The sequence below is a fragment of the Micropterus salmoides genome, unplaced genomic scaffold (assembly GCF_014851395.1).
Source record: "Micropterus salmoides isolate LMB-PRFRI ecotype aquatic unplaced genomic scaffold, ASM1485139v1 Ms_hic_scaffold_19, whole genome shotgun sequence".
NCBI classification, from domain to species: Eukaryota; Metazoa; Chordata; class Actinopteri; order Centrarchiformes; family Centrarchidae; genus Micropterus; species Micropterus salmoides.
This window is the reverse complement of record NW_024041039.1, coordinates 20,557,081-20,569,388: the sequence shown is the minus strand read 5'-3', so window position 1 is coordinate 20,569,388 and position 12,308 is coordinate 20,557,081. Positions and strand designations below refer to the sequence as shown.

The 12,308-nt window shown below is 38.7% G+C and overlaps 1 protein-coding gene across 2 annotated transcripts; it reads right to left on the bottom strand.

The window, feature by feature from the left end:
- Positions 1-685: 685 nt before the first annotated feature.
- Positions 686-5,926, bottom strand: LOC119911000 (adhesion G-protein coupled receptor G2-like). 2 transcript variants are annotated; one of them, XM_038729881.1, is made up of 17 exons: positions 5,692-5,926; positions 5,491-5,571; positions 5,322-5,390; positions 5,049-5,213; positions 4,794-4,829; positions 4,606-4,677; positions 4,340-4,472; positions 4,091-4,244; positions 3,870-4,001; positions 3,649-3,762; positions 3,478-3,517; positions 3,269-3,369; positions 3,067-3,188; positions 2,721-2,986; positions 2,526-2,616; positions 2,137-2,420; positions 686-1,981 (listed from the first exon to the last, which is right to left on the bottom strand). In XM_038729881.1, the coding sequence occupies exons 1-17, from the start codon at positions 5,822-5,824 to the stop codon at positions 1,848-1,850; spliced, it is 2,127 nt and encodes a 708-aa protein (XP_038585809.1). In that variant the 5' UTR covers positions 5,825-5,926; the 3' UTR covers positions 686-1,847. The 2 variants fall into 2 exon arrangements, with proteins under 2 accessions (XP_038585809.1, XP_038585810.1); XM_038729882.1 differs by having other exon boundaries at positions 3,649-3,759.
- Between the last annotated feature and the right edge of the window lie 6,382 nt (positions 5,927-12,308).

The window sequence follows — 12,308 nt, the reverse complement described above, 5'->3', positions numbered from 1 at the left end:
TTTTCTCCCCTGCTAAAAGAAACACATCTACACATGTTAAAATGATATTCTGGTGGCCACATTTTCACTCAGAGAGTTTTCATTTTGAAATCGTTTAGATTGACACTTGTTAAAATATCCCCAGAAGCCTCAACATATATTTCTTCAAGATGTCTAGATTTATGTTTTTAGAAAAGCAGTAAAACCACACTTTAAATCCTAATCTCTGTGTGGGAACCTTTAGTGATTTTTGATTTTGTAAATTATTGAATAAAAAGCAGTGTTGTTGATTTTTGGCTCAAATAAATCCACATGTCAGGCTGCGAAATCTTAAGCTCACATATGTGTTCCACAGTGTGTTTCACCATCATTTACCACAGGGCTGTGATTTGTAATCACAGTTTGTATGGTAATCTCAGTTCCTAGATGAAGGATCTTCTGTGGTTTACCTTGAGAATGCGAACGTATGGACACACACAGGTACATCACAGAAGGCTGCTGTGCTCTGCATGAGAGGCCTTTTTTTGAGGCAACACAAATCAGATGTGTATGTTAGTAATTACCCTACTTTTTGGCTGGCACGCTGCGGCCATTTAGAAGATTAATCAATCATAGATAAATAAACAGGCCTTTTGCTCTCTGAATGTCACTCCTTAACCCCGACACGCCCAGAGTGCTGCTTAAAGAAAGACTACATTGGGGTCCATTTAAGATACCACACATTTTATTTGACTCTATTTCTGCATTTCATTCACAAAAGCAGTTATACATTTGTCTGAAGGTCTGCATTTTGTGTCCTATTCTACCACATTTCATCAAAATAAACTTTGACATGCTACTGTGATGACAAATAAGTAAATAAAAGATGAGAATTTAAGGCTAGTAAATATACATATAAACTAATGTACATGTCCAAAAATTATATAACTATATATTCTATCTATCTATCTGTTATATTTGTCTTGTTTTACTTAAAATAGTATTGAATACATACATAGATCTTAATCATATCAGGTATAGAGAAAAAATAAACAAATTAATGGATGACAATTCAAGAAATATCTTTAAGATTAAGCAGTTTGCCAAGACACACTTAACTTATTAATATAATTAGCATAATAGCATAGCATAATTATTAGTGAATAAAAAAGCATTTCAGAAAATAGTTTCAACATAACATGCCCTCAGGCCTCTTATCACTGGTAGTCATGAGCTCATTTCTTGTCAGCCAGTTAAGGCTCCCCACACAGTGGATCCTGCTCTGGAGGCTCAAGATAATTATCTGCAGGCACGCAAAGTGCTAGCTGGCTTGCTCGGCCCCCAACGCTGTAAAGTATGTGAGGGACAAGACTTCCCTTCACCTTTTTTTTCTCTGCGTTTTGCCATCTTCAATATGTATCAGACCCACATCAGTCAAAAGGGTAATATTTTTCTTGCTAAACATCAACACTCTGGCATTCCAGCACATGGCTGAAACTTTGATTTAGGAGCTCTGTGATATATTCTGTGTGAATCACAACCTTCTCTGAAAGTTTTACTCTAGGTGAGACAGGGCTCCTGTTGAAACAGTCAGCGGCACAATTAACTTCCAGGAGATTACTCCATCTCCTCTGTCAGTGCTCGACTCATATGAGTAATTTCTCAATGAAGGTAATCCAGATTAGCCATTTAAGGAGAGGGTAGTCAGGAACACAAGACATTTGGGGGGGAATGAGAAACTTTTTATAAATTCCAATTTATCAGCACCTCATTCAACAGAGGATCTACTTTACTAAATTAAATGAAATGCTGCCCTCTTGTGTCAAAATAATTTCAGGCACAAATCACTTTCTGTCCCCATATGAAACGTGCTGCACAAACACTTGATATTATTGATATGATAATTGATAGGGGTTTGTTACAACTGTCTTTGATGTAGTTGTGCTGCTTCCACTGACTGTGAGGCGTCTGTCCTCTCCAACAGTCTTGCTGGAATGGTAATAGTAGATGAACAGGAAGAAACCTGCCAGAAGGTAAAGGTTCTTTACACAGAGGAGATGTAGTAATCGCCTGGATCTTTTAAGAAATCTTTACTACTTAATGTAAATTAGATTAAATTAGACTAAATTAGACCATTTGAGTGTAGTTCATATTGCTGTGTGTGAGTCTGGAGTCTACCTTGAAAGGAGTTGAGGATGGTGAAGATATAGTAGGATGCTACACGCAAAGGCCCGTAGCTGAAGAAAGCAAAGGCCCAGGTGATGCCAAGCAGGAAGAACAGGCCTATAATGGAGTAAGAGTTTCTCTTGATGGAGCTGATGTCCTGGCCTTTCCCTGTTGTGGGTTTGAAAAGAACAATCTGCCGCACAGTTATGATGAATATGCTAAAGGTGAAGATGAACACTATAGCATAATAACCGATATTCACCACCTGATGGACAACAGCATCAGAGATCCAGCACCTGAAAATAATATAAATAATAAATAAAACAATCATCCACTTTGTAACATGAATCTCTTTATGTGATAAAGAAATGTGAGACATGCAGTCAGTAAGAGTTGCTTACATTTTTGCTGCGTTCCCATCACTGGTATTTATGACCAGGTAATCATATTTTCCTGAGGCAAGAAGAGCAATCACCACTACAGCTGGTGTGACTGAAGAGAAAGACAATTGAGCGTACATTTTGTTTTGCATGTGAAGTATCAATTTAAGCCCACATGTTTGTTTTGTGCAAATGTGTCAGGTTCAGTTCTCTTACCCCATCCTGCAACGCAAATCTTCATCATGTAATGTTTGATTTCAGATGGGTGCTGCCACAGATTAAAGCACAAGTGTAGAGCCTCCATGAAAAACCAGGTAAAAGTGGCCAACAAAGTGTAGTGCATAACTGCTGCAATGGTCACACATGCGCCAAAGTTCCCTAGGTTGGCAATGCTCTCATTGGTCAGGAAGGACAAGTTCAGGGTGAACATGGCAACAAAGAGGTTGATCAGGATCTTAGTTGCTTGGCTTGCTTTCCCTTTTCTGTGGAGTGAGTGAGTTTGTGTCAGCAAAAGCCTTTAATATAGTAAGTTCAAATGAAAAACTGCCCAGTGATTCTTTACCTGATTAGACAATGCATACAGAGAGCCACTGCTAAGAAAAACATAGACAGGCCACAGCCGATGGATGTGATGTAGGTCAGAGAATTCAAGTCTGAAGAGCTGATGTTTCCTGGTGAGGGTGACTGAAGAAAAACACATAGTTGGTTATGTGGGAAATGTCTGTGGTAGCTACGGTCAAACTGGAATTACTTGTTCATCTCACCAACAGTATTGCAAAAAATGTTAGATGAGAGCACTGGCACGTGATGCTGCCATTGGTCTCATAGGTCCTACAGCCATCTGTGATCCAAATCGCTTCTTTTCCTACAAAGGCAGAAGAAGCTGCTGTACTTAAAAAGTCTCTTTCATATTAATGGCTGAGTGAGCTGTCACACAATGGACTTTTCATTAAAAAGACTATATTTACAGTACCTTTGCCATCCCACGACCTACATGAAGCAATATTTCCTTTCTGTGTTAGAATAAAGAAGAAGAAACTCAATGTTATGTTGTATGTATGTTAAAAAAAGAAAACTCGTAATTGTTGCTTTGTCATAGGCAGTAATTATTAACCTATTATATATTTTATCTTCCACCTCTTACCTTGTCCACATTATTGAACTGAATGTCTATGGTATGTGAGAGGTTGGATATTTCTGTTCCCATATCAATTCCCACTGCCTCATTGTTGAGAAAATAACTGTTGGAGTCATTCTGCTGAGAGTGGAATACAGTTAAGATAGGCACAGGAAAGGTAGACATAATTTAGTAATTATGCTGACATTAAAGTCATCAAGACTGCATAATTAGGTCTTTACTTTTACCTGATATATTCCTGGAAAAAATACAACTCCAACAAATGAACCATTTCTTTCTTCTGCCATGACAACGACCTCTTTTGGGATTTGCACCAATCGAGAGTAGCCCGTTGTCAAATCATTGTTTTCCTCTATAATCTACAAAAAAAAAGATCATCAGAAAACCAGGGTGATTTAACCCTGCTTGATATCGTGTTTTTACTCTCGTATCATGGCAAACTGCTTACTTTGACACCATCACTTGTTGTGATGCCAATGTTGATGTTTTCTTGATTTCTGGGGGGAAGTTTAGTGACCACTCCTTTAATATTGCCTATTTTAATATATGCAGTGGAGTTGCCCGTCTGTTCCAGGTAGGAGGAGAGGTTTTTCATGATATTTCTGTAATAGGAGCACAAACGATCATCATCACAACTCCTAATAATGCCACACCAAATGGCAGCAACATTATTGCTGCCAGTGAGTTAGATACTTACACTGCGTTTTCTAGGCTGCTAATAGTGCTATTTGTTTTATTCACAGGAGGTTGAAGAGTAGAACCTTTTTCTGGTGGCTCACATGACGTTCTCATTTCATGTGCTGCTACGGTCAAGTCTGTTTCTGCTAAACCTGCATTTCAAAAGACAAACATACACAAACAGTAACATGATTGATTTTCACTAACACACTCTTTTGGTTTGTTAATAAAATGATCACTGAGATATAATTAAAAATATATAACCTAACAAACAAATGATAATACCTCTGCACGCCTCTGTATCACATGTTGCCACACAGATGCTGTTTTGGCACAATCGAATATTCTTTACCTTACCTTAAATATATTAAAACATTACATTGTTAGACATATGCCTTGTTAAGAGTGTTTCCTTTACTGTTAAATGTGTGCTGGTATTGAAAGTAAGAGCTGTGGTAGATTTATGATTTTACCTGTATCCAAGCAGTTGTGAATGTTCAAAAGGAAACCTGCAACAGAATAAAAGTTTTATAAGATGACAGCTTAAAAGAGGAAACATTCTCTGGGTGTTACTGTTGACCAATAGGGGTAAATCTCTCACTGCTTTTGTGTGCAAATATGTACTCATATACCCTCTTCAATTAGGCCACTGTCAGAGTCAACATTTACAGAGTTAAGCAGATTGAAAACTACTATGCCCAAACATAGTTGGGTATTGTCAACAATACCTGAAGTCTTGCTGTAGAACTGTGATGGCATGCAATTGAAACGTTGCTCTCCTGAAGTCATCAGTACGATATCTTGCTTGGATAGAGTCTCATTAGTCAGAGCTAGGCTATAGTCATTACCACTTATGTTAAAGCTGCAGTTGAAATCTCCAGTGTTACAGCAGTCTAAAAATACAAACCACAATACACTCACATTCATCAAATGACCAAGAGAAACACTTGTACAGTTATTTCCACTGGGTTCAAATCAGGCTAATAATTAGGATATTGTACCTGCATGTCTGTCGTTTCCATGGACATAGAAACAGAGTTTAATTCCATTGTCATCGCGATAGACAACCTCTGAAATACAATGTGAAAGCACTCTTTACTCAGAATTTTCTTTAAAATGTTTCAGTTCAATTTTCATTCATTTATCTTTCTATGGTGTTATAAAGCTTACCTGATGGAAAATAAAATGTACTGTCTGGCGTTTTGAAGCTGACAAACAGAAAATGTTTTTGTCTGGACATCTGATTTGTGTCTGTAAAAAACAAGATAACAAATGACAAATATAATATACATGTCAATCTGTAGAACAGGTGCTAAATTGTGTTGAGAAATAATGATTTGTTTCAGGTTAACTTTTGTTGAACTTACTCACCTGAGCTCTCACATATGCTGTTCTTGAGGAATATCCCAAAGAACAGGATTGCCATCTCCACTGCAAACATCGAGCGATGCTTTCCATCCAGTGGTGACATTATCCTAAGGAGTAAGGACAATGTCAAGTACATTATGGGATTAAGTTATCTCACCATAAACCTATAGATATATACATTTTTCAGTTCCATCTAACCGTACAACAGCTTCCATTAACTGACTGAGGTGATTTTCTGTGTTCTGCGTTGTCACTCTCTACAGCGACTGTTAGTGAAAGATGAACCATTAATACAGTTCCTGTCTAATTTACCTTGCAAATGAAGCATGTCCACTTTTCTCACAACATGTCGTGATGGCGTTCTCAGCTGGCAGACTGACGCATATAGTGATAGACTGGAGTGAAGAGTTCCTATGTAGTTCTTTTATAGTATTCAGGCATTTTCTCAATGTATGTTTCTGTATTCACATGACAGGATGGACAAAAAATAAATGGTAATTGCAATATATGGTTTATTTTGAACATACTTAAATAAAAGCGAAATATTTCAACTGTAAACATTCTTAATGCTTTGGGCATGTGTGCTGTGACCATTCTATCCAGGGGGCCTACTTTTTTAAAGACATTTGGCCTCCCATCTAAAAAGCTTCCTTGGTTCTTTCTGATAGATTATTTTGACAAAGTTTTGAATGATAGAATTTTCAAGAAAGTAGGAGTGTAGGGGGGCTGATTCCCATTGGATGAACCCTATTTTGGTGTACAGCACTTTATCTGTTAAGGTTGAAAAGCACAGTCTCACAGTACGGCTAGCGTGGCTACAGACTTGGTCTTGTTTGTATATGCGCTTATCTTCCTGTAGAGACATCTGTAGTTATCAGTGAGGATGATGTTTCTGCCATTCTTGTAAAATTGATGCTGAACCAGACCACTGGTCCAGATGGTCTGAAAGTCTGTCTTCTAAAGGACTGTGCTCCTGAACTAAAAAGAGATTGTGCAAGGTTGCTTCAGTCCCTCCCAGATGCACAGTGCCATAATCATAGAAATGAATAATAATCAGGGTGCAAGTATGCCGAATGATTTTCAGCTTATCACAATAACTGTATAAAACCATGGAGAGGCTCTGGCCAGTCACTTGACCTGAAGCTGCCTATCAGACCCACAAACATGGTGGCACAGTAGTCAGTTAGAAATCAGTGTTGCAAAGACAAAGTTTCCAAACACACCCGATATGCCTGCTGATTTGCATGGACATTTTTACACCTAGACACCAAGAATTTATCCGTGCAACCAGTAATACAATTATTAGATTATTAGAATTGTTTACTGTAGGCTTGTCTGATGCAAATTAAATAAACAAATTACTGTCACTGCACGCCATGGAACAAAGTAGACAGTATAGTGGCAGCCAAAACTGTTTGCATTTTGTGCTGATATGAAGAGAAAGGCTTCATACATACAGTATCTGTCTGTAGCCGCACGACAGATTTTCTGCGCCCAGGCGGGGGTGTCTCTCTCCTTCAAATGTATAATGACACGTCTCCTCGTCAGCGAGGCCCAGTAGAGTAACCTTATCCTGGACCTTCAGGCTCTACACAGAGGCAGGCCAGTCAGAAGGGGGAGATGTGGAGCAAGGTGAAGTGTGAGGTGAAATGAGGTTGAGGGAGGAGCAGAGGTGATGGTCAGCTAATCTCCTTTCAGGTTTGGGGTGTGGAGGCCACACTGAGGTGTGAAGGGCCTGGGAGAGGGCCAGAGGGACCAAGATTGCATCACAATAAAGGTGTGAACTAGGAGATGTGTCTCAGAGGAGTGTGAAAAAGTGGTGAATAAAAGGAAGGCAACGTGGAAGTGCAGATGATGATGGGTCATTGGGAGGTCTGCTGAGGGTGGTGGGGAGGTGAGAAAGACCAACATCATGACAGTTTATTTAGCTATTTGGGAGGGTTATAAGGTTAACCTTTTTGTTCCTTTAAGTTTCCACAATGTGAACACTAGCCTGCTCCAAAATTTCACTGCAGTTATTAATTTGTTCGAGCACACTTGACCACATCCCTTCACCCTGTCATTCACTAGCAACGACCACACCATCAACAAGATGTGTGATTTATTAATGAAAAATGATTGCCAATTGGCTTGAAACTCTTGCTGACTGCGTTGTGGGGAAGCTTTGGTAGGAAATCTGCTGTAGCACCTGGCAAATTGAATTTAAATGATTCTTTGGGGTGCTGTGCTTTCCCACAACGCCTATATTATGAGTGCATTGTGGTTTGTTGCCATCTTTCAAATAGCCCATTTCTTCCGAACTGATTCATTGCAGCTTCATAACATGCACTTATAATTTTTAAACTTGCACTTTAAAATGAAAGAGATAGTTATAACTGTAGTTAGTCTTGACATGAACTCAAAGAAAAGCAACAACAATGGCTTAAGTGAAAAAGTAGTTTGAGTGAGTCTGTGCATTTAGCATCACCTGGATCTGTCGAGGAACCAGCTCTACACAGCAGGCTGAGCCTCTATATCAGTATTGTGAAGCACTGAATGTAACAAATGTGATTATATTTAGAACTATTTATTAACTGAACAATGAAAACAAAATGTGTCTATTGTTGCCTGCTACCACTTAAGGTACCATAAAAATATGTGAAAAGCGACTTTCCTTTCAAGACCTGTCATTAAAAATTCATGTAAACCATGAGAAATCTTCCTAAATTAATTTTATAACCCTCAACATGGTAAATGCTACTTTTATTTGCAAACAGCTTTTCAGATTGGGTTGCTGCTGCACAGGTTAAATCTTGTCAAAATGTGCCCCTGGGATCACTGTAAAGAGGCTTGCCCCGGACACTGCTCTTATGTAGGGGGCATAAATAAGCACCCTTTGTTTAAGGTGATGTGATCATTCCTGACCTGTCCTCAGCTGCAGGTAGCCAGGAATGATCATTAGCTTGTATTAATAATATTCTTGTTCCGCTAAAGACTAATGATCTCCCATCAAAAGGACACTGCGGAGGGACTAGATGGTGGAAACTTTCCAATAATTATTCCTTTGCTTATAGACAGAAGATAACTTCTGTTGCATGCAGCAGTAAAATCCACACATTATTTCTTTCACCTTTATTTTTGTAATTTTTTGTCATTGAGCTGTCTCACAAAATCTGAAGATGCACGTCAATGTGTTGGTGCTTCTCCAAGCCACTACGGTACACATGGTTTAAGAGTGAGAGGAATTAAAAAAGGTTTTCTCAGTTTCCCTCCACTAAAGGAAACACATCTACACATGTTAAAATGCTATTCTGGTGGCCACATTTTCACTCAGAGTTTTCTTTTTGAAATAGTTTAGATAAAAATACTTATAGCAGTAAAACCAGTAAAACTTTAAATCCTAATCTCTGTGTGGGAGCCTTTAGTGATTTTTGATTTAATAAATTATTGAATAAATAGCAGTGTTGGTTATCTTTGGCTGCGAAATCTTAAGCTCTTCAAATTGACACATTTTCCATGGTGTGTTTCACCATCATTTATCACAGTGCTGTGATTTGTAATCACATTTTGCATGGTAATCTCAGTTCCTAGATGAAGACTCTGCTGTGGTTTACCTCGAGAACTCGAACGTATGGAGACACACAGGTACATCACAGAAGGCTGCTGTGCTATGCATGAAAGGAAAGACTACTCTGGTGTCCATTTATGATACCACACATTTTATTAAACTCTATTTCTGCATTTCATTCACAAAAGCAGTTACACGTTGGTCTGAAGGTCTGCATTTTGTGTCCTGTTCTACCACATTTTATCAAAATAAACTTTGACACGCTACTATGATCACAAATAAGTAAATAAAAGATGGGACTGTTTAATTTAAGGCTAGTAAAATAAAAATACAAACTAATTGCAAGTATCAAATAAGGCAGATATCTATATGTCCAACAACACTTCTATAATACAGTGGTGTGAAAAAGTGTTTGCCCCCTCCCTGATTTCTATATTTTTTTTCCAGTGTTTGTCACACTGGAATATATCAGATCATCGAACATATTGAGATATTAGACAAAGATAACACAAGTAAACACAAAATGCAGTTTTTTTTTTAATAAGGGGGGAAAAAATCCAAACCTACATGGCCCTGTGTAAAAAAGTGATTGCCCCCCCCCATTAAAACACAAATGAACCGTTTATCACATCTTTGGAGTTCAGTTTCTCTAGCCACACCCACGCCTGATTACTGCCACACCTGTTCGCAATCAAGAAATCACTTAAATAGGACTTGCCTGACAAAGTGAAGTAGACCAAAAGATCCTCATCATGCTGTGATCCAAATAAATTAAGGAACAAATGAGAAACAGAGTAATTGAGACTTATCAGTCTGGAAAAGGTTATAAAGCCATTTCTAAAGCTTTGGAACTCCAGCGAACCACAATGAGCCATTATCCACAAATGGTGAAAACACGGAACAGTGGTGAACCCTCCCAGGAGTGGCAGGACGACCAAAATAACCCCATGAACGCAGCGACCACTCATCCAAGAGGTCACAAAAAACTCCCACAACATTCAAACTGCAGGCTTCATTTGCCTCAGTTAAGGTCAGTGTTCATGACTCCAGCATAAGAAAGAGACTGGACAAAAACTGGGACAATACTCTGTGGACTGACGAGACAAAAAGTGAACTTTTTTGAAGGTGTCCCATTACTTTTGGTGGAAAAGTAATGCAACATTTCAGAAAAGGAACATCACACCAACAGTAAAATATGTGGCGGTAGTGTGATGGTCTGGGGCTGTTTTGCTGCTTTAGGACCTGGAAGACATGCTGTGGTAAATGGAACCATGAAGTCTTTTGTCTACCAAAAAATCCTGAAGGAGAACGTTCAGCCATCTGTTCGTGACCTCAAGCTGAAACGCACATTGTGTTCTGCAGCAGGACAATGATCCAAAGCACACCAGCAGGTCCACCTCTGAATGGCTTATGAAAAACAAAATGAAGACTTTGGAGTGGCATAATCAAAGTCCTGACCTGAATGCAATTGCGATTTTGTGACATGAAAAGCGGTTAAGGCTCAAACCCTCCAATGTGGCTGAACTGCAACAATTCTGCAAAGACAAGTGGGCCGAAATTCCTTCACAGCGCTGTAAAAGACTTACTGCCAGTTATCGCAAACGCTTGATTGCAGTTAAGAGTGGCCCAACCAGTTACTAGGTTTAGGGGGCTCACTTTTTCTCACAAAGCCATGTAGGTTTGGCCTTTTTCCCCTTTTAAAAATAAAAAACCTTCATTTAAAAACTGCATTTTGTTTACTTCTGTTATCTGTGACTAATATTTCAGTATGTTCTGAAACACTTCAGTGTGACAAACATGCAAAAAAAAAATCAGGAAGGGGTAGAGGACAAAAATATACAAATGGATAACAACAGTGATGGCGAGATGAAGCACTGAAGCTTTCCATCCAATTGGTTCACTCATGGGCCGAAGCTTCACGGTGCTTCATTTGCTCTACTGTGCCATAAAGTGGACAATAAATGTAAAACAGGCAGAGTGATTATAACAGCAACATGGCTTTGGTGTGTGAAGCTTTGAACTGAATAAATTAATGAATGATGTTTGTGATGCCAATACATGACTGATTAGCTTTTTAATAAGGCGTCTGTCTTTATGATACAATGACAGAGTAGGAAGGAAAGTGGAAACAAGGGAGAGGGTTATGATAACTTGGTTTGTGACTTTAGATAATAGAGACAACATTTTATTCATCTTTATTTAAAATAACCCTTCCACAGTGCTTCAGGCGGTTTCTTTTTGGAGATAATTTTACCTGCTTTAGAAAATTATTGTTAGGGTAATATGGGGTAAGAGTTTAATTCTTACAAAGCCACAAAATGTAAAAAAAAAAAAACATGTCAACGCTTTCTTTTCCTCTGTTTCATCACAATTTTTGAAGTTATATGATCAAAGCAATTCTGACATAAGTTGATCAAATTTTTTAGTCATTTAAAATTAGCTGTAGATAAAATCTAATTGTGTTCATGTTCAAAAGTCCACAAAATGTTAAGGAGGGTCCGTTGCATTTTGCTGCTCCTTTCAAATCGCACGCCAAACCCGCAAACCATCTCCTGAATCGGCTTGCGAGGCTTCGAACGTCATACGTCATCAACACAAGCCTTGATACGCGCTCGTATACGACTGACACACTCACTAGATAACAAATCAAAAACTTTCTTTAACATTAAGCAGTTTGCCAACATACACTTAACTTATTAAATGGCATAGTGAATAAAAAAAAATTTCAGAAAATAGTTTCAACATAACATGCCCTCAGGCCTCTTATCACTTTAGGTAGTCATGAGCTCATTTCTTGTCAGCCAGTTAAGGCTCCCCAAACAGTGGATCCTGCTCTGGAGGCTCAAGGTAATTATCTGCAGGCACGCAAAGTGCTAGCTGGCTTGCTCGGCCCCCAACGCTGTAAAGTATGTGAGGGACAAGACTTCCCTTCACCTCTATTTTTTTTCTCTGCGTTTTGCCATCTTCAGTATGTATCAGACCCACATCAGTCAAAAGGGTAATATTTTTCTTCCTAAACACTTCCTAAACACTCTGGCATTCCAGCACATGGCTGAAACTTTAATTTAGGAGC

Excerpts from the sequence above, each read along its gene's own strand:
- LOC119911000 (XM_038729881.1), bottom strand. The coding sequence starts at position 5,824 with ATGTACTTGACATTGTCCTTACTCCTTAGGATAATGTCACCACTGGAT. Across the intron at positions 4,002-4,090 it reads CAACAAGTGATGGTGTCAAA|ATTATAGAGGAAAACAATGA; the intron begins GTAAGCAGTTTG and ends TTTTTTTTGTAG. Across the intron at positions 3,763-3,869 it reads TTTTTCCAGGAATATATCAG|CAGAATGACTCCAACAGTTA; the intron begins GTAAAAGTAAAG and ends TTCCACTCTCAG.